The following is a 22,735-nucleotide window of genomic DNA, read 5'->3' on the forward strand; positions in this document are numbered from 1 at the left end:
AAGAAAAATTTTAAACGAAGGCCATATATTTACTTTGATTTGAGTCTTTCTTACTTTTTATATGCCTAGTTTGTCTTCTGAACCAAGCAAAGCTTCCTCAGCCTTTGTCATTACATGTCATAGCCTGTCATGGCATTCAAATTCGAATTGTGTCAAATGACCAGATTAAATGATAAAGTTTATCCCAAATTTATTATGGGTATAAAAATGAAGAATGAGATGAACAATCTTGTAAGAAACTTCATCATACAATGTCTGCGCACACTATATATATACATATATGTGCAGTCAAATTCAATTATACTTAAATTCAACATATGTTATCCACTTCTAGCTATATCAATTTCTAAAATTTTTTTATCAGCAAAAAACTTTCTCTGTTAGAGATTTCATTTTATGTTATAGTATAAATTGTTTGACGTGTGGACCAAAAGCATTTAAGATTCAACAATAGTTAGAATGAGGAAAATTAATATGGATATGTAGATTTTCTTTGTTCTTAAAACATACCTGTTATTTTTACTCCATCCTTTGTTTCAGCTGGTACACCAACACCAAACTCGTTTTCTCCAGAGACTCTGAAGTAGTAAATCGCCCCTTCTTGTAAGTTGGTAACTTTGTAGGAGAGGCGGTTACAGTTGTTGGTCACAGAGACCCATGCTTTCTTACTGGCCTCACGTTTTTCTATGTGGTAATTCTTCACTGGTGCTCCACCATCATTTTCAGGAACATCCCAGGATAACACTGCAGACTCTTTGGTGACATCGTGTACAGAAATATTAGCCGGAGGTCCAGGAGAATCTAAAACCTTGACAACTAAGGTGAGCGAAGCAGCACTCAAAATATTCTGAATCGTTAATGTGTATTTTCCAGAATCATTTCTGTTGGCATTTTCAATAGTAAGTGATGTACGAGAGTCTGTGGAATCAATATAGGCTCTAGTGCGGAGGTCAGTGTCTGGCTTACTCCACGAGACATTGGGTACTGGTCTTCCTCGGAAAGGCACAGTCATAGTAAATGAGGCACCGGCCTTGACAATCAAGGTCTTCTTCATTTCACTGTCAAGATCAAATACAGGTTCTTCTTCTCTTTCCTTTGCTATCTGGGGATCGGAGCTATCACTGGGATCACTAGCACCGACCTTATTGATGGATCTTACTCTGAAAACGTATTCAGCTCCTGTTGTTAGTCCACTTATTGTATATTCTGTGCCTCTTAAGTTCTGAATGGCAGTTTTCCAGTCAGTTTCATCAGACGTTTTATATTCCACAGTGTATCCGGTTACTGGGGCCCCACCATCAAATAAGGGCTTAACCCAGCTAATAGTTATATTTGTCTTGCCTGAGTCCACAATTTTGGGTTTAGCTGGAGGAGATGGTAAGAACACTGGATCTTCTGCCCGAATTAAGGGAGAGGTTTCGCTTGGAAGGCTTAGGCCAGCAGCATTTTCTGCATAAACCTGATACTCATATTCACATCCTTCCCGAAGTCCTGTTGATTTCACTCTCAGATCATAAACTGGTTTTTTGTTTACACGCACCCATCGTACGCTGTTTTTCTCTCGCCTTTCTATTATATATCCAGAAATTTCACTACCTCCATCACTCTCAGGTCTTGACCAGCAAAGTGTCATGGAATCTTTGGTCACAGAGGTAATTTCCAAAGATGTGGGTGGACTTGGAACTGTAAATGGATCTAGTGCCTTTACAGCCACACTCTCGAGGGGCTCACCAACACCGTATTTATTAACACCTGTTACTCTAAAGATGTATTCATTGCCTTTGAGTAACTTGGTTACTTTACAGGATGTTGTCCTTAACTCTCCTTCACATATTGTCCATGCAAGGCGGCTTGTTTCACGTTTTTCTACAATGTAATAGTCAATATCTGCACCACCATTTTCTTGGGGCGGTCCCCAGGAAAGAGAGCATTTCTCAGCAGTGAGACCATATATTTCAAGTGGTCCGGCTGGTGGGCCAGGCTTATCAAGTACCTTGCAATTAACTGCCACAGAACGAGTTCCTGCAACATTCTTCAGGGTTAGTATGTATTGCCCAGTGTCTCGTCTAACACAGTCTTTCACTGTTAACAAAGTATTATAGTCCGTTGAGACAATTTCTGTTCTTGCTCTTTCTTCAATTTCTACACCATCCTTGGCCCAGGAAATTACTGGCAGAGGTCGCCCTGCAATGTCTGCATTTATCTTAAGAACCTCTCCAGCTTTGACAACAATAACATCTCGGAACTTGACATCCATCATAATTCTTGGAGCCTCAACATCATCTTTAACAGTAATCGGTCCAGTGGATTCAGATGGTTCACTAACAGAGTCGGCAGCATTCTTTGCAAAAACCCGGAATTCATAACGTTGATCTTCAGTAAGTTCAGTTACTTCAAAGTATGTTTCTTGTACGTTAGTAAAATTGCACTTCAGCCACCGGCCATCTGGTAGTTCTCTACGTTCAATAATGTATCCTGTGATCTTAGCTCCACCGTCATAATGTGGCTTAGACCATTTAAGTGACACTGATTTTCTTGTGATATTTGTGACTTCAGGTTGTCCAGGAGGGTCACAAGGATCTCTTGCAGGGACTGGTTCACAAGACTTGCTGCATTTACCAATTCCAGCAATATTCTCAGCATATACACGATACTCATACATCAGTCCTTCGTCAAGGCCAGAGACTTTCATTTGAGTATCAGCAATGAGGATTTTATTTGCTTTTGACCAAAGAATGCTGCTTCTTTCTTTATACTCAAGGTGATAGCCAATTACTTGACTTCCTCCATCATTAACTGGCACTTGCCAGGTTACAATCATGGTAGATTTCGTGGCATGCACAACTTTAGGAGTACCAGGAGGACCAGGGGGGCTGAATGGATACTCTGCAACAACAGCTGGAGAGTCACTGTAGGTGCTCTTTCCATAGCGGTTTTCTGCACAGACACGGAACTGATACTCACTTCCTGTTGTCAGGCGAACTATTTTAATAGATGTTCTCGCAACTGCTTGTGAAACTACATGCCAAGTTGTAGAAGTGGTTTCTCTCTTTTCAACGATGTAATTGCTAATTTGGCAGCCACCATCATATTCTGGAGGATTCCAAGAAATGGTTATATTGTCACAACTGACCTCGTCAATATGTATAGGTCCTGGAGGTCCTGGTCTGTCAAGGACAATTACAGTAATAGGAACTGTTATGGATCCAGCACTGTTTGAAACAGATAATTCGTAAGTTCCAACATCTTCTCTTGAGGCTTCCTTAATAGATAGTGATGTTACAGTCTTTGAAGAAGAAACATTGACTCTAGTTGTTTCTCTTAAAGTCTGACCATCTTTTTTCCAGCTTACAGTAGCTTGAGGTCTTCCTTTATATGGAACATCAATCTTAAGTTGGTCTCTAGCCTTTACATTGAAAGTATGGAAAGGAAGCTCAACTGAAGGCTTTATTTCAATATCCCTTGCAATTACTGGCACTCCAAGTTGTCTTGGATCACTTCTTCCTTTTTCATTAACAGCAGCTACCCTGAAGATATACTCTTCTCCTGAAGTTAGGCCAGATATAGTTGCTTCTAGAGTCTTAACTTGTGTGCAAGTGCTCCATTTTTCACTCCCTTTAGTCTGCATTTCAACCACATAACCAGTAATTTTGCTGCCACCGTCACTTTCTGGTTTCTCCCACTTAATTGTAGCTGTGTTACTGGTCACATCAACAAGAGTTACTCTTCCAGGTGGGAGGGGTGGTTCAGAAGCTTTAACGGGTTCACTTGTTTCAGCTGGCAAACCAATCCCGTATTCATTGCAAGCCAAGACTCGGAAGTAGTAAGAACATCCTTCTTGTAGATTTTCAATTTTAAAAGTAGTCTTAGTGCAATTGTTTGTAACAGTAGCATAGGCTTTTCTTGTAGTTTCTCGTTTTTCAACAATGTAGTTTGTAACCTTGGCTCCACCATCGATAAGTGGTGGTTCCCAAGACAATGTCACCGAGTCTTTCTTCACATCTTTTACACTCAAATTCACAGGGGCACTTGGTGAGTCAAGGACTCTGACGTTAACAAAAGCTGTTTTAGAGCCACTGTTATTTTCTAGTGTCAGATTATATCGACCGCTGTCAAATCTGGTAACATTATCGATCACCAACATTGTGTATGAGCTGGTCACCTCAATCTGGGCCCTCTCAGTGAGAATGCCTTCGGCTTTTTCCCATTTAACTTCAGGTTCTGGTCGACCTTTGATAGTGACAAATAAGCGTAAAGTAGCACTTGCACGCAGAACGACCATCTTTCTGAGATCAGCATCAAGTTCTATTTCTGGTGGCTCTAACCTGTCTTTAGCAACAACTGAACCAGGTATAGTTGCAGGTTCACCTACACCTTCAGAATTGATGGCACAAATGCGGAAGTTATATTCAGTATTTTCTTTAAGGTTGGTCACTGTGAACTGCTTTCCTTGTAATCCTGTTGGTGGAGTGCAAGTCGTCCATTCATCAGCAGTGGCTTCTTTGACTTCAACAACGTAGCCCTTAACAGGGGCACCACCATCATAAATTGGCTTATTCCATGCCAGGGAGACAGAAGATCTGGAAGTGTCTGTCACTTTTGGATTACTTGGTGGACCTGGTGGATACAAAGCATCACATGCACGGTAGAAAACAGATGGCTCGCTGGGTTCACCCACACCAGCTGCATTTTCGGCAGCAACTCTGAATTCATAGGAATGACCTTCGGTAAGCCCAGTTACCCTGAATCGGAGATCTGTTAGTGTTTTCTTGTTGCACTTGGTCCATCTAACGCCTTCCTTATCTCGTTTTTCAAGAATGTATCCCTCAATTTCAGCACCTCCATCATCCACTGGGCGTGCCCACGTTACTACCATAGAATCTTTGGTGATTGCTGAGACTTCAGGTGGTGAAGGAGGACCTGGTGGTTTATAAGGATTACGAGCTATAACAGGTTCAGATTCCAAAGGCTCTCCAACTCCATATTTATTCACAGCCATGACACGGAAAATGTACTCATTTCCAGGAAGAAGTTTAGTGACTTTGTAGTTAAGGGCCTGTACCTCAGTTGAAACCTGGGTCCACGAGAGTCTGCTTGTCTCTCTCTTTTCAATGATGTAATGTGAAATATTAGCACCACCATCTTGCAAAGGTGGGTTCCATGCCAAGTAACATTTTTCAGCAGTAACCCCAGAAACTTTCAGAGGCCCTTCAGGAGGCCCTGGCCTGTCAAGTACCTTTACAGTGATTGGTATAGACTTTGTACCACCAACATTGCTGAGTTTCAGAATATATTGTCCTCCATCAGTACGTATACAGTCTTTGACAACAAGAGTTGTTTTCTGAATAGTAGACTTAATTTCCATCCTAGCAGCTGTTTCTTCAAGCTCTTTTCCGTCTTTTAACCAAACAATATCAGGTATGGGTTTGCCGCGGATATCAGCTTCCAGGACAAAAGTCTCTCCTGCATGAACAACGATAACATCTTTATATTTTGGATCCAGTGAGGCATTTGGTGCATCAATTTCATCTCTTGCAGTAATGGCACCAGTGCTTTCAGATGGTTCACTAAAGTTGCCAGCTGCATTTCTTGCAATTACTCTAAATTCGTATCTTTGGTCTTCTACAAGTCCACTCACTGTAAATTCAGTTTCTAATACATTGGTAAAGCTGGCTTTCATCCAACGGCCATCAGGTAGGTCTTTCTTTTCTACAATATAACCTGTTATTTTGCTGCCACCATCATAGGCAGGTTTCTTCCATTTCAGTGTGACATTGTTTCTTGTAATAACAATGGCTTCAGGGCGACCAGGTGGGTCACATGGATCACGGGCAACAAAGCATTCTGACACTTTGCTAGGCTTGCCGATGCCAACAATATTTTCAGCAGAAACTCTGAACTCATACTCAAGGCCTTCATCAAGGCCAGTTGTTTTGAATTTGGTGTCTGGAATGGGAGTCTTATTTAATTTGATCCATAAAATGCTGTTCTTTTCTTTCTGTTCAAGATGGTAGCCAATAACTTTACTACCTCCATCATTAACTGGCTCATGCCATTGCACAAGCATTTGATCTTTTGAGACTGATGTCACAAAAGGAGTTCCAGGTGGTCCAGGTTCTTTAAATGGATATTGTACAATAACTGGTTTAGAATCCAGGTGGGTACTTTTTCCATACCTGTTTTCTGCAAAAATTCTAAACTGGTACTCAGTGCCTGTTTTCAGTTTGGCTATTTTAATTGTTGTTCTTGCAACTGTTGCTGATACCGTTTGCCAAGTGGTGGTGGTTGTATCTCGCTTCTCTACAATGTAGTTGCTTATTTGGCAGCCACCAGTATAGGCTGGAGGTTCCCAAGATATGACCACAAAGTCTGCACTAACTTCATCAAACCGAACTGGTCCAACTGGAGGTCCAGGCTTTTCCAAAACAATAATGCTGAGATTTTCTGTTGCTGTACCGGCAATATTTGTTGCTGTTATGGTATACTTTCCAAAATCATCTTTGTTAGTTTCTTTAATGTGCAAAATAGTTGAATTAGCTGTTTCCTCAACATTTACTCTTGTTGTCTGTTTAAGAGGCTCGCCATCTTTGACCCATGAAATTTCAGGTCTTGGTCGGCCAATAACTGGAATTTCAATTTTAAGATCTTCTCCAGCTTGGACACTATATGTGTTAAATGGTAACTTGAAACTAGGCGGTATGGTCAAGTCCTTGGCTATGACAGGAACACCAAGCACTCTTGGATCGCTTCTTCCTTTCTCGTTGTAAGCCTTGACACGGAAGTGATATTCTTGTCCAGAACTCAAACCAGTAATAACTGCATTACAGACTTTGGATTCAGCCACAACACTCCATTTTTCAGTTCCTTTGGGCTGCATTTCAACAACATACCCCAGGATTCTGCTCCCACCATCATGTTCAGGTTTCTCCCACATAAGCGATGCACTGGTCTGGGACACATCAGTGAGTGTAACCTTTCCTGGTGGGGAAGGAGGTTCAGCAGCTTTCACAGCATCAACAGTTTCCACTGGAACGCCAACTCCAAATTCATTTTCAGCCATAACTCTAAAGTAATAAATGGCCCCTTCTGTAAGATTCTCAACTTTAAGGCTTGTTTTGCTGCATTTATTACTCACATTAGCATATGCTTTTCTGGTTGACTCACGTTTGTCAATAACATAGTTCTTGACCTTTGCGCCCCCATCAATCATGGGTGGTTCCCATACAAGAATGACAGAATCTTTTTTCACTTCTTTGACTGCCAAATTCTGTGGTGGTCCTGGAGTGTCAAGAACTTTCACAGTTACAAAAGCAGATTTAGATCCACTGCTATTTTCCAGCTTGAGAATGTATTTTCCAGCATCATTTCTATCACAGTTATCTATTGATAGTTGGGTATAGTTTACTCCCTTTTCAATTTGGACCTTATCTGTGAATTCACCTTCCTCTCGAGACCAAGTGATGTCAGGTGTTGGACGACCTTTGAATGGAATGTGAATTCTGGCAGATCCACCAGCTCTTACAACAATTCCTTTCCTTAATTCAGAGTCAAGGTCCAGTTCAGGTGCTTCGAGTTTATCTTCTGGTTTCACAGTACCAGGAACTGACGTAGCCTCACCTAAACCAACTTTATTGAGGGCACAGACTCGTATTTTGTACTCTTGGTGTTCAGTGAGTTTTGAAATTTCAAATCGAGTGGCTTTCAGGCCAGTCTGTGGAGTAACTATTTGCCATTCTTCTTCATCTGCTTTACATATTTCTACTACATATCCCAGGATCTCACTGCCACCATCATAGATGGGTTTACCCCAGGTAAGTGTAATTGAATTTTTAGTGGTGTCTACAACATGTGCATTGATGGGTGGGCCAGGTTTGAACACAGGATCGCAAGCCTTATAATAAACTGTAGCTGGACTCGGTTCTCCAACTCCAGCAGCATTTTCTGCAGAGACTCTGAATTCGTACTCATGATCTTCTGTTAATCCTGTTACTCTTAGGCGCAAATCTGTAATGCGGCGTTTATTACATTTTATCCACCTAATGCCACTTCTGTCTCTTTTCTCTACAATGTAACCAATAATCTCACTTCCACCATCACTATCTGGACGGTTCCAACAGACAGTCATGGAGTCCTTGGCAATGTTTGTGACTTCCAAGCTTTTTGGTGGTCCAGGAAGCACAAATGGATTTTTCATTAGTACTGGTGCAGATTCCAAAGGCTCTCCAACCCCATATTTGTTGACAGCCATTATACGGAAAATATATTCATTCCCTTCTAAGAGTTTGGTAATTTTCAGGGAGTTGGTCACAACTTCTGAAGCAACAACAGTCCAGGCAAGTCGACTCGTTTCTCTCTTTTCAACAACATAGTGAGAAATGTCACTGCCACCATCTTGAAGTGGTGGAGACCATGTTAAATTGCATTTTTCAGAAGTGACTCCGGTAACCTGGACTGGCCCTTCTGGAGGTCCTGGTCTATCTAATACTTTGACATTTACTGGGAATGACTTAGAACCTGCAACATTGGAAGCTCGTAAAATATACTGTCCACCATCAATTCTAATGGCATCCTTTACGATAAGTAAAGCTTTGAAATCTGTGTTCTTTATTTCACACCTAGCAGATTCTTCAATTTCCTTATCTCCTCTTAACCACTCAATGGTAGGTAGGGGCTTTCCATGAACATCAGCCTCAAGCCTGAATGTTTCTCCAGCATTTACCACAATTGTGTCTCTGAATTTTGGATCCATTGAAATTCTTGGAAGTTCAACCTCATCCTTGGCAGTTATTGGTCCAGTACTGTCGGAGGGTTTACTCATTGTACCAGCTGCATTCTTTGCAATGACTCTGAATTCATATCTTTGATCTTCAGTAAGACCTGACACAGTAAATTGAGTTTCAATGACATTTGTGAAGCTAGCTTTCATCCAACGACCCTCAGGCAAATCACGTTTCTCCACAATGTAACCCGTGATCATACTTCCACCATCATATGCAGGTTTGGTCCATTGTAAAGTGATTTCATTTCTTTTAACCATTATTGCTTCTGGGGTTCCTGGTGGGTCACAGGGATCTCTGGCTACGTAGCATTCGGAATTCTTGCTTACTTTGCCTACACCAACAATATTTTCAGCATAAACTCTGAATTCATATTCAATGCCTTCTTCAAGATTGACTGCTTTAAACTGGGTGTCATGAATAATAGATTTGTTGACTTTTGTCCACAAAATACTATTTCTTTCCTTTTTCTCAAGGTGGTAACCTATGACTGGGCTTCCACCATTATTGATTGGTTCATGCCACTGTACAACCATGGAGTCTTTGGAAGTGGTTGTGACAAATGGTGTGCCTGGAGGCCCTGGTTCTTTGTAGGGATATTGAGCTACAATTGGATCAGACTCCAAGGCAAAGCTTTGTCCATATCTGTTTTCAGCGAATATTCTGAATTGGTATTCTGTACCAGTTTTCAGTTTGGTCACTTTGAGTGTAGTTCTGGCAACAGTAGCAGAAACAGTATCCCATACTGTGGTGGTTGTATCTCTTTTCTGAACAATATAGTTGGTGATCTGGCAGCCCCCTGTATATAGCGGAGGGTTCCAAGATAATGTAATACTTTCAGAGCTGACTTCATCGAATTTAACAGGTCCTTTTGGAGGATCAGGTTTATCTAGAGTTATAATTTCAATAGATGCTGTTTTCTGACCAACAACATTAGCAACCGTGATTCCATAATGTCCACCATCATCCTTATGAGTTTCTTTAATACTGAGTACAGTAAGGTCAAGTGAATCAGTAACATTGATTCTTGTAGTCTGTTTCAGAGGAAGATCGTCCTTAGTCCAGGTAACGGTTGGCTTAGGACGTCCAGAAATTGGCACTTCTATTTTCAAATCCTGGCCAACCTGTACACTATAACTGTGGAATGCAGGTCTTACATCTGGCTCAATGACCAGATCTTTGGCAACTATTGGAACTGCAAGGGACCTAGGATCACTTCTCCCCTTTTCATTTACAGCAACAACTCTAAAAAGATATTCTTCTCCCTGAGTTAGGTTGGTAATTACTGCTTCAAGGGACTTGACACGAGCACACTCTGACCATTTCTCACTGTGCTTAGCTTGCATTTCCACAATATACTGAATGATTTTACTTCCACCATCATGTTCAGGCTTTGTCCAACTCAAGGAGACACTATTTCTGGTGACATCATCCACAGTTATTTTTCCTGGAGGTTGTGGGACTTCTGCAACCTTAACTGGATCAGCAGTGTGGGCGGGAAGGCCAATACCAAACTCGTTCTCAGCTGTGACTCTAAAGTAATAACTGCAACCTTCTTGGAGTTGGTCGATTTTCCAAGAATTCTTATGGCAATTTGTTACAACTGCAGCATACGATTTTCTTGTGGCTTCACGTTTCTCAACAATGTAATTTTTGATTTTGGATCCCCCATCCAACAAAGGTGGTTCCCACGTAATTGAAACCGAGTCTTTAGTGATTTCTGTGACTTTCAGGTTAACAGGTGGACTTGGTGTGTCCAGGACCCTCACGGTAACAAAGGCAGACTTTGTTCCACTACTGTTTTCTAATGTGAGAGTGTACTTTCCACTATCATATCGGTTGACATTGTCAAGAACAAGAGAGGTGAAACTGCTAGTGACATCAATTATAGCTGCATCTCGGATTTCACCATCCATCTTCCCCCATTTAACTTCTGGTGTAGGACGACCTTTAATAGGAACAAATAACCTTAAGGAGCCACCTGCCCTTATATTTATAATTTTCCTTAGTTCTAGGTCAAGATCAATGTCTGGGGCTTCCAGTTTTTCTTCAACTATAACAGGTCCAGGGACATCAGCATGTTCTCCAACTCCAGCTTTATTAACAGCACAGATACGGAAGTTGTATTCATGCTTTTCCAACAGCTTCTCTACTTCTATATTTGTTTTATTGATTCCAGTTGGTGGAGTGCACATTGTCCATTCGCCAACACTCACATCACATTTTTCAACAATGTATCCTTGGATTTCACAGCCACCGTCATATATTGGTTTGCTCCAAGAAAGGAAGACAGAAGACCTGGTAATATCTATGACTTTGGGATTGTTTGGAGGTCCTGGTTTATAAATAGGATCACAAGCCTTTTGGTAAGCGGAAGGTAGGCTTGGTTCACTAAGTCCAGCAGCGTTCTCGGCTGAGACTCTGAATTCATAATTGTGATTTTCTAAGAGTCCAGTTACTCTCAAGCGCAATTCCCCAATCAGACGTTTGTGGCATCTTGTCCATCGAACGCCCTCCTTATCCCGTTTTTCAAGAACATATCCAAGTATTTCACTGCCACCGTCAGATGCTGGCCTTTCCCATACAACAATCATTGAGTCCTTGGTCACTGTGGTGATTTCTGGAGCCTTTGGTGCATCTGGAACTACAAATGGATTCTTGGCCATTACTGGCTCAGATTCAAGAGGTTCGCCAACACCATATTTGTTTACAGCCATTATACGGAAAGTATATTCATTGCCTTCCAGAAGCTTAGTAACCTTGCAGCTGAGAGTTTGCACATTGGCATCAACCACAGTCCAAACTAAGCGGCTGGTTTCTCTTCTTTCCACAATATAATTTATGATGTCACTCCCACCGTCCTGTAGTGGGGGTTTCCAAGCTAGAGTGCATTTTTCTGCAGTAACTCCTGATATAACAACAGGTCCTTCAGGTGGCCCTGGTCTGTCAAGAACTTTAACATTTACGGTAACTGATCTCTCTCCTGCAACATTTTTGGCCTTCAATATGTAATTTCCACTGTCGATGCGTACTGCATCCTTTACACTGAGACTAGTGGCAAAGTCAGTGCTCTTTATTTCTAATCGAGCTGTATTTGAAAGCTCCTGATCACCTTTTATCCATTGAATGGTTGGTATTGGTTTGCCATAAATATCTGCATCAATCCTGAATAACTCACCAGCATGAACCACAATTGTGTCTTTATATTTTGGATCCATACTTATTCGTGGTGGATCTACCTCATCTCTTGCTGTTATTGCTCCTGTGCTTTCTGAAGGCTCACTAAACACTCCTGCAGCATTTCGAGCTATAACCCGGAACTCATATCTATGATCTTCAACTAGGCCAGTTACTTCAAATTGAGTGTCAATAACATTTGTAAAACTGGCTTTCATCCAACGGCCGTCAGGCAATTCTTTCTTTTCAACAACATAACCAGTGATCTTGCTTCCACCATCATAAGTGGGTTTCTTCCACTGAAGAGTCACAGAATTCCGTGTGACCATGATTGCCTCTGGCCGCCCTGGTGGATCACATGGGTCACGCGCTACATAGCATTCTGACACTTTACTTGGCTTGCCGATGCCCACGATATTTTCTGCGGAGACTCTAAATTCATATTCAATGCCTTCATCGAGGCCAGTTGTTTTAAATCTGGTGTGAGGAATAGGTGTTTTATTCAACTTAACCCAGAGGATGCTATTTCTTTCCTTGCGTTCTAGATGATAGCCAATGACTTTGCTGCCTCCATCACTGACTGGCTCATTCCACTGTACTTCCATGCTGTCCTTGGAGGAGAGGGTGACGAATGGTGTCCCAGGAGGACCAGGAACTTTGAATGGATACTGGGCTACAATAGGCTCTGAAGTGAGGTAGGTACTCTTTCCATATCTGTTTTCAGCTGCAATCCTAAACTGATATTCACATCCAGTCTTTAATCTGGAAGCCTTTATCGTTGTCCTTGCAACAGTAGCTGACACAATTTGCCAGACAGTTGTGGAAGTGTCTCGTTTTTCTACAATGTAATTATTGATAGAACTTCCCCCATCATACTTAGGTGGGCCCCAGGAAAGAGTAATACTATCAGCTGTCACTTCATCCATTTTAACTGGTCCAGTTGGAGGCCCTGGTTTGTCAAGAACAATAATGTTAAGGGTTTCAGTGGCTTCACCAGCTGAGTTAGTCAGTTTAACTGTGTAATGTCCAACATCTTCTCGGCAGGCTTCCTTTATTGTCAGTAGTGAATTATTTTCTGTGCTCTCTGCGTTTACTCTAGTTGTCTGTTTCAGTGGCACATCATCTTTATGCCATGTTACAGCTGGCGTAGGGCGTCCAACGAATGGAACATCAACTTTTAGGTCTTCACCTGCCAGTACAGTGAAAGTATTGAAAAGGAGTTTGAAGGCTGGTGGAATGACAAGATCCTTGGCAATTACTGGCACACTCAGTTGTCTAGGATCACTGATGCCCTTTTCATTCTGAGCTGAAACACGGAAAGAGTATTCTTCACCCTGAATTAATCCAGTTATAGTGGCTTCGGTGACTTTGACTGTGGCACATGTGACCCATTTGTCACTGCCTTTGCTCTGCATCTCTACAATGTAACCTAGAATTCGACTGCCTCCATCATGCTCTGGTTTCTCCCATGAGAGTGACACGCTGTTTCTTGTGACATCCACCAAAGTTATTTTTCCTGGAGGAAGAGGTCGTTCTGATGCTTTCACAGATTCTGCGGTTTCAGCAGGCAGCCCGATGCCATATTCATTTTCAGCGAGAACCCTGAAATAGTAACTGCAGCCTTCTTGAAGCTGGTCTACCTTCCAGGAAGTCTTGTGGCAATTTGTTGCAACAGTTGAATATGCCTTTCTTGTTGATTCCCGCTTTTCAACAATATAGTTCTTTATTTTTGAACCTCCGTCAAGGAGAGGAGGCTCCCATGTCAATGTGACAGATGTTTTAGTGACCTCCTTTACCTTGAGATCCTGTGGAGGGCCTGGTGTATCTAGTACCCTGACATTGACAAATGCCGACTTGCTGCCTGAGCTGTTTTCTACAGTTAGGATATATTTGCCACTGTCGAATCTGTTTACATTTCCAACAATAAGCAGCGTATAAGAGCTGGTGGATTCAATGCTAGCTTTATCTAAAGATTCTCCATGTTCCCGGGTCCACTTCACCTCAGGTGCAGGCCTTCCTTTGATTGGAACAAAAAGTCTCAGGGTACAGCAAGCTCTTATAGTAACAACTTTGCGCAGGTCAGCATCCAGTTCAATCTCTGGAGGCAGCATCCTCTCTTCAGCCTTTGGAGTTCCAGGAACAAGTGCAGGTTCCCCAATACCTTCAGAATTCATGGCATAGATGCGGATTTTATATTCCTGATTCTCTGTGAGGTTGGTGATGGTGTAAGAAGTTGCCTTGAGCCCAGCTGGTGGAGTGACAATCTTCCATTCATCTTCCTCTGGCAGGGCAATCTCGACCATGTATCCAGTGATTTCGGAGCCACCATCATAGATAGGTTTATTCCAAGCAATTGAAATGGATGATCTGCTTGTATCCAGAACACGTGGGTTACCTGGTGGGCCAGGTTTATACACAGTATCACAAGCTTTATAAAACGGACTGGTAGGACTTGGTGCACTAATTCCAGCAGCGTTTTCAGCCATAATCCTGAACTCATATTCATGTCCCTCTGTCAGTCCAGACACTTTATATCTTAAATCGGTAAGAGTTCTTTTGTTGCATTTCACCCAGCGTTGCCCGGCCTTATCACGCCGTTCCACGATATAATTGATGATTTCACTTCCGCCATCAGAGTCAGGATGTCCCCAGCAGACAACCATTGAATCTTTAGTAATAGCTGTAACTTCAGGGTTTTTGGGTGGATCAGGGCGTCCAAAAGGATCTACTGCAAGCACAGGCTCTGATTCCAGTGGCTCTCCAACTCCATATTTATTTACAGCCATGACACGGAATATGTATTCATTGCCTTTCAAAAGTTTAGTGACCTTTAGTTTTGTTACTTGAACTTCTGAGGCTACATTTGTCCATGCCAATCTGCTAGTTTCACGTTTCTGAACTACATAATGCTCAATTTTGGCACCTCCATCATCTAGTGGAGGCAACCATGACAATACACATTTTTCTGACGTTACTTCAGATACAGCTAAAGGTCCTTCAGGTGGGCCTGGTCTATCAAGAACTTTGACATTGAAAATATGTTTAGCAAAACCACCAGGATTAGTCGCAGTAAGGGTATAGGCACCACCATCCCTTCTTGATGAATCCTTGTTTACCAGATTAGTAGAGAAATCTGCAATTTTAATTTCTAATTTTGCTGTGCCTTCAAGCTCTTTTCCATCTTTGGTCCATGTCATTGTTGGAGGTGGGCGACCTGAAACATCAGCTTCCAGCTTAAATGCTTCACCTGCTTTTAATATAACTGTGTCCTTAAATTTAACGTCCACCATTATCCTTGGTGCTTCAATGTCATCCCTGCATGTGATAGCATCTGATGGCTCAGATGGTGGACTAATAGCCCCAGCAGCATTTTTGGCAATCACACGGAATTCATATGCAGCATCTTCTGTTAGGCCACTGACTGTAAATTCGTTCTCCAAAATGTTGCTGAAGTTGGCCTTTAGCCACCGTCCGTTAGGAAGGTCCCTCTTTTCAACTATATAACTGGTAATTTTAAAGCCTCCAGTATATTCAGGCTTAGCCCATTTAAGTGTCACTGTGTGTCTAGTAATATTTAGAGGAACTGGTTTCCCAGGTGGGTCAATGGGATCCAAAGCAAATGCAGGTTCAGATGGCTTGCTTGGCTTGCTTTTGCCTGCCATGTTTTCTGCAATCACTCGGAATTCATAAGCAATACCATCTGTAAGTCCACTTGATTTGAAAATGTTGCCTGGTACTAATGCTTTGCTCACAGTCTCCCAGAGAATACCATTTCGTTCTTTTCTTTCAATGTGATATCCTAAAATGGGGCTTCCACCATCAGAAAGAGGCTCATGCCAGCTAATTGTTATTGAATCTTTGGTAACTGCAGTTACCTGAGGGGTACCAGGAGGCCCAGGAACCTTAAACGGATAATTAGCAACTATAGATGCTGATGTGATGCCTGGTCCAACTCCGTATCTGTTTTGAGCTTTAACCCGGAATTGATACTCCATTCCGGTAGTAAGACGAGTGGCTTTATAGGTAGTGCGTATAACGGTGGTTGCTAACTCGACCCATGTAGTACTGTCAGTCTGTCGCATTTCTACTACATAGTTGCTTATTGGTACACCTCCGTCATTCTCAGGTGGGTCCCAAGAGAAGGTTACAAAATCAGATGAAACTTCATCGAATTTGATTGGTCCAGTAGGTGGCCCTGGGATATCATGGACTTGAATGGTGATGACATCACCAACCTCTCCTACAATGTTCTTTGCTGTTAAAGGATAGGGCCCGCTGTCACTTCTCACACACTCGTTGATATTTAAGATGGTTGAGGTTGCTGTGTTTTCAAAATTAACTCTCTGTGTCTGTTTAAGTATTTGGTCTCCTTTTTTCCACGTAACTGTGGGCTTTGGTCGACCAAGCACTGGAATTTCAACTTTGATGTTGTCACCAGCTTTGGCAATGACTAATTTCTGATAAATGCCACGGAGGTCCAGTTCCGGAAGCATTGTCTGCTCCTTGACAATGACAGGTCTGCTTTCTCTAGGGGCACTTCTCCCTGCGCTGTTCACTGCCATCACTTGGAAGGTATATTCTTCCCCTTCAGTTAGATTCCTCACGACACATTCCAATCCCTTCACGGTTGTGATGTGGGTCCACTGGTCAGAGCCTTTTCTCTGGGCTTCAATCACGTAGCCAGTGATCCTACTGCCACCATCATGTTTTGGTTTAGGCCATGCCAGGCTCACTGTGCTCTTAGTTATGTCCATAATGTTAAGACTGTCTGGTGGTGATGGTGCTTCAGAGGCTTTTACAGGTTCTGTTGTTTCTGTTGGCTCGCCGATTCCATATTCATTTTCTGCCATCACTCTGAAGAAGTATTCACATCCTTCAGACAAGCCGGTAACTTTATATGTGCATTTATGGCACTTAGTGGTGACTGTGGAGTAAGATTTCCGTGTTGCTTCTCGTTTCTCCACAATATAGTTTGTTATACGTGAGCCCCCATCTATCAGAGGGAGGTCCCAGTGGAGGGTGACACTGTCCTTTGTGATGTCAGTAGGCTTCAGGTTAAGGACTGGTCCCGGTGTATCCAAGACTCTGACGTTAACAAAGCCACTTTTCTTCCCAGCAGGGTTTTCGATGGTCATCACAAATTTACCAGTGTCATATCTGTTACATTCTGGGATAATCAGAAGAGTAAATGATTCTGTATTTTCAATGTTAGCTCTGTTTTTAAGGTTGATGTCATCTTTGGTCCATGTCACTTCAGGAGCAGGACGACCTTTAATTGGCACAAATATTCTAATACTGAGTCCTGCTCGAACAACAAGTGTTCTTCGAAGCTCAGCATCTAGTTCGAAATCAGGAGCCATTTCTCGTTCTACAATTTCAACATCTGGAATCACTGCTGGCTCCCCAACACCTGCGTCATTGATGGCACTGATTCTAAAATTGTATTTTTCTTTAGTCTGAAGATCAGGGACAACAAACTCAGTGATTCTGAGGGCAGTTCCTGTTGTATCTTTTATCCAGGCCTCATCTCCTACTTTTTGATGCTCCACGACGTAGCCAGTGATTTCAAGTCCACCATCATAATGAGGCTTGCCCCATGCCAAAGAAGCAGATTTCTTGGTAGTATCAGTGACACGTGCATTCGAAGGTGGTCCTGGGGGATCTGAAAAAGAAACAAAGACACAAAATGTATATTAAGAATTTGGCTTTTGGCTACGTTATATAAAATATTGGCTGTCCCAAATGAGCTGTGGTGAGAAAGATAAATACTAACATGCTACATCTTTCATTAGAACAGGATTGGAAGCATCACTAGGTGGACCAACTCCTGCTTTGTTTTCTGCACTGACACGGAATTCGTAGGTGTTTCCTTCTTGCAGTCCTGTTACTTTGCATCTGAGATCAGAAACTGGTGTCTTTGTTGCTCTCACCCATCGCAAACTTTTCTTTTCTCTCCTTTCTACATGATATCCCGTGATCTCACTGCCACCATCATCAGTTGGTCTTTTCCAACTGACAGTGGCGGTGTTTTTAGTGACATTTGAAATCTCTGGTTTTCCAGGAGGGCCAGGGGGACCTGCAAAGGAAGCAAATTTATGAGAAATCCATGCTTTCCTAAACTCTGCTGTAAATGTTTACATATCAGTTCCCTCACATGCTCTACGTACCAAATCTGTCTACCATTTTGACAGGTTCGGACTGCACAGGTTCTCCTTTGCCATATTGGTTTACAGCTGAGACCCGGAAGATGTACTCATTTCCTTGGATAAGTTTGGTTGCCACATGCCTGCAAGACTGAATATCTTCAGCAACGACTGTCCACAAAAGTCGGCTGGTTTCTCTCTTTTCAAGAATATAGGACTTAATTGGTGAGCCACCGTCTTCCAAAGGAGGTGTCCATGTAAGTGTTGCTTTTTCAGCAGAAACATTACTGATTTCAATGGGACCTGGAGGACCAGGTACATCAAGGACTATTACCTTCACATGTTCCTCCTTTGTGCCAAAAGGATTGGTAGCAGTGATGGTGTATTCACCAGCATCTTTTCTAGTGGCATACTTGACAGTAAGCATGGAAGATGTTGGAGTCGAAGATATCTGAACGATATCTGATGGTCTAATGTCTTTTCCTGCCCTGGACCAACTTGACTTTGGAAGGGGCTTGCCAAGAATGCTAATGGCACTCAAAACAATGGTATCTCCTGCTTTAATTGTTAGTCCATCTTTTATTGTGGGATCAAGGACAATGGTTGGCGCCTCTGTAAAGAAAAAAAATGCATTTGAATCAGAAGATGAAGGCGGCTGAATTTGCTATTTTTTGTGAGGCCTAAAAAGTAAAATAGACCTACCATATTCATCCTTGCAAATAATGGTTCCTGTACTCTCTGATGGAGCACTGATGGCACCTGCTGTATTTTTTGCTCTAATTCTGAATTCATATTTTCCACCCTCAACAAGGTCAGTTACAGTAAAGGCACAATCTGGGACATTAACATGATTGGCTTTCGTCCAAGATTTAGAGGGTAGATCCCGCTTCTCCACTATATAGCCAGTCAATTTATGACCACCATCATATTTGGGTTCAGTCCAAATGAGAGTCACTGAATTCCTTGTTACATTAATAACCTCAGGTTTGCCAGGAGGATCTAAAACAAAGCAAAAAAACCCAGTCAAACCAATACCAATGTTTTCTTCATGCAGAAAATGCACCTGAGTTTTTCTTTGAGCAATGACTTACCAATTGGATCAAGTGCCACAACTGGCTCTGATGGCAGGCTTGGCTTTCCTACTCCTGCTAAATTGATAGCCATGACTCGGAATTCATATTCAAGGCCTTCAGTTAATCCTGTCACTTTGAAGTCTTTCATCCTAATAGGAGTCTTGTTAGCTCTCTTCCACAAGAGGCTGTTTCTTTCCTTGAACTCAATATGATACCCTACGAAAGACCAGTGATGCGTCAATTCTGATAGAAAGTGCAAATGTAGCCTGCTTTTTAAATACATATGTTTTTGCCCGAATACCTTATTTATGGACATATGCAACAAATAATCCTTCTCGCTAGTATCTACGCTTTAATCCCCAGGCATAGGACCATTTTTTTCTCTTGGAATATGCATATTTAATGCACCTTCTCTTGAAAAATTTTAACTTACAAAAATAGATAATATCACTAGAAAGACTTTCTTTAATAACTGTTATATTAGGAGGTGTTCATTGAAATTAAGCATTAGCTTAATTAAGTAGCTAAATTAATGCTTAATATACTGAATGCATAATGTACTGAAAGGAAGATACATTATTGAGTACGCAGATGGTGCTATAAATAAGGAGCATGCATTCAGCTTGTTCTCAGGGAGGAAGATTTGGAAGAAACATTAATGTAAAAGCAAACTAATTACCTGTAATTGGAGAGCCACCGGTTTTCCTGGGGTCAGTCCAAGTTAGAGATACTGAATCATGTCTGACATCCACAATATTGGGAGGTGGGGGAGCATCAGGCACATCTAGGAAAAAGTAGATAATCCAAGATTTATAATAAAGAACTTCCTCAAAACCACGTTTTGCTTTATGTTTTCTGACTTTGAGACACTTACCGAATGGATGTTTAGCAACAATTGGCTCCGATTTCAGGCCCTCTCCTACACCGTATTTATTTTCGGCACTGACCCTGAAGGTGTATTCCATACCCTCGTGAAGTCTGGTTACTCTAAATGTGGTTTTCTGGACAGCTGAGGCACAGGTCACCCACTTGTTGTTTACAGAATCTCTCTTCTCTAGGATATAGTTGGTGATTTCAGAACCTCCATCGTCCTTTGGAGGACCCCACTTTAAGGTTATGGCTTCTGCTGTGACTTCCTCAAATTTGATTGGCCCAGTGGGGATGCCAGGCTTGCCAACAACTTTTATAGAGAGAGTTCCTTCCTTGGTGCCAGCAACATTTTTCAGTGTGATTGTGTATTTTCCAGCATCAGATTTTTGGCAATCATATACTACAAGAGTTGTGTTGACTGCAGATGACTCAACACTGACTCTTGTGTCAGTTGCTAGAGGATCTTCTCCTTTCTTCCAGGATACTGATGGAGCTGGCTTGCCTTTTATGGGGATCTTCAGACGGAAGTTGCTGTTTTCTTTAGCCAAGTAGCACAAATCAGGTAGATCCTTTAAGTCAAGGTCAGGAGCCACTGTAAAACAGCAGAGATAAATTATTGTTTGTTGGTTTTCTTTTTAAAATTTTATGTTTTTTTTCTTTTTCTCCCCAAAGCCCCCCGGTACATAGTTGTATATTCTTCATTGTGGGTCCTTCTAGTTGTGGCATGTGGGACACTGCCTCAGTGTGGTTTGATCAGTGCCATGTCCGCGCCCAGGATTTGAAACACTGGGCCGCCTGCAGCAGAGCGCACGAACTTAACCACTCGGCCACAGGGACAGACCCAAATTATTGTTATTTTTAAGACCAAGCAATTAAAATTTTCAGATCATTATAGTTTTTAAAAGATTTTTATATCGGCCGTGAGTAGGGCTCAAGAGCTTACTTTTGATGACAATAAAGGGAAAATGAAAATGTGTGGTTGACTTACCAACATCATCCTTTGCTACAGCAGTGATTTCACTTGGGGTTCCTTCTCCATTTTCATTCTCAGCACTCACTCTGAAGGTATATTCCTTCCCTTCAGTCAAATCTTTTGTGGAGTACTGTAAGCTTGCTGATTTCATAACTCGTTGCCACTTATTTTCTTCGGTCAAGAAATCAACCACATATCCAATTATTCGACTTCCACCATCACTGCGAGGCTTTTTCCAGCCTATGCTACAAGATGACTTAGTTACAGACGTCACTTTCAGGTCCACAACTGGTCCAGGGGTTTCTAAAGCAAAGGAAAAATGATAAGTCTAAGCCCCAGATAAACAAGGTAAGACGTCACTCAAAATGATGGGGTGGCAGCTCATTTGCTCACCAGAAGCTTTGACGGCATCACGTGTTTCACCGGGATCACCAATGCCATACTCGTTTTCAGCAAACACCCTGAAGAAGTAGGATTTTCCCTCCTCCAAGTTCGATACTCTGAAGCTTGTTTTTGAGCACTCAGTTGTCACTGTAGACCAGGACTTCCTCTCTGCATCACGTTTTTCTACCACATAATTTATGATAGGGCTTCCACCATCAATAATGGGAGGATCCCAGGTAATATAAGCAGAATCTTTGGATATTTCCTTAACAGTCACATTGACGGGTGGCCCAGGAGTATCTGCATAAATAGTGGGTAAATAAGAAATGAATACATAAAAAATATGTAGACAACATTTGTAACATATATGATTGTTTTTTCAAATAGACCTACCGAGCACTTTCACTACGATGGTATACTCCTTTTTACCACAGCTGTTCTCCAGAGTCAAGATATATTTTCCTGCATCATATTTGTTTACATTTTCACAGCGCAAGAAAGTGTCAAAGTCAGTTGACTTTATGTCCAGTCCAATCCTTTCTCTTAGATTGACATTTGGTTTAGACCAAGTTATCTTTGGAGGTGGACGTCCTTTTACTGGTACATACAGTCTCATTGTAACTCCAGCACGTAATATGAGTGTTTTCCTCAAATCGGCATCAAGTTCTCCCTCAGGTGGAACTGTTTAATTTTAGAGTGAAGAAAGTTAAAGTAATAATTTAATGGTCAAATGCATTTCCAAGGACTGGTCTTATCACTTCTAAAATAGTTTCTTTTCCATAACTGATTCCTTGTTCTTTAAAAAATGCTTAATATAATCCTCAAGACTTTTGCCAACTATTTTAATATTCTGTAGCAATAGTTGATCTCTCTATTTTCCAGTGTCCTATAGGCTAAGCCAAGTTTTCCCTGGAGGATCTGTACCTCCTCTTCCCATGAACCCTACAAACTCTCAAACTCTCTGTATATTAAAAATAGAAGATTGGCTCTTGGTTTTCTTCCATTCTTGTTTTTCTTGTTTACATTCCATGAAGGCACTCTGCCGTATAGTCTGGCTCTCCTGCTTTATTTCATTGTTGGAATAAAAGTACACAGGGAATGAAGTATAACACCAAGTAATTCAAAATACAGGGAGACTTGGTTACGGTGAATAAGTGAATAGCAGAAATGGTGAGGAAGGAAATTAAGATGGACAGCCTACCAATTACATACTTATGGAGAGGAGTGGATTAGAAGAGAAAATAAAAACTACAAGAATGATAAATAGCTCACTACTTAGTCTAAAAAACTCTTTAATCTCAAAATAAAATTTCTATATTTCATCTTCTTTTGAAGACA

At 41.7% G+C, this 22,735-nt stretch overlaps 1 protein-coding gene across 1 annotated transcript in view; it reads right to left on the bottom strand.

Moving 5' to 3' along the window:
* Positions 1-22,735, bottom strand: part of TTN (titin) — a 265,933-nt gene that overhangs the window by 31,928 nt on the left and 211,270 nt on the right. Inside the window, 10 exon segments of the mRNA XM_046658450.1 lie at positions 511-17,616; positions 17,728-18,030; positions 18,122-18,709; positions 18,800-19,096; positions 19,189-19,386; positions 19,850-19,954; positions 20,045-20,632; positions 21,029-21,316; positions 21,407-21,697; positions 21,791-22,078. Of these exon segments, the coding sequence (XP_046514406.1) occupies positions 511-17,616; positions 17,728-18,030; positions 18,122-18,709; positions 18,800-19,096; positions 19,189-19,386; positions 19,850-19,954; positions 20,045-20,632; positions 21,029-21,316; positions 21,407-21,697; positions 21,791-22,078 (20,052 nt within the window).

Source organism: Equus quagga, chromosome 4, assembly GCF_021613505.1.
Source record: "Equus quagga isolate Etosha38 chromosome 4, UCLA_HA_Equagga_1.0, whole genome shotgun sequence".
In the NCBI taxonomy this organism is placed as follows: Eukaryota; Metazoa; Chordata; class Mammalia; order Perissodactyla; family Equidae; genus Equus; species Equus quagga.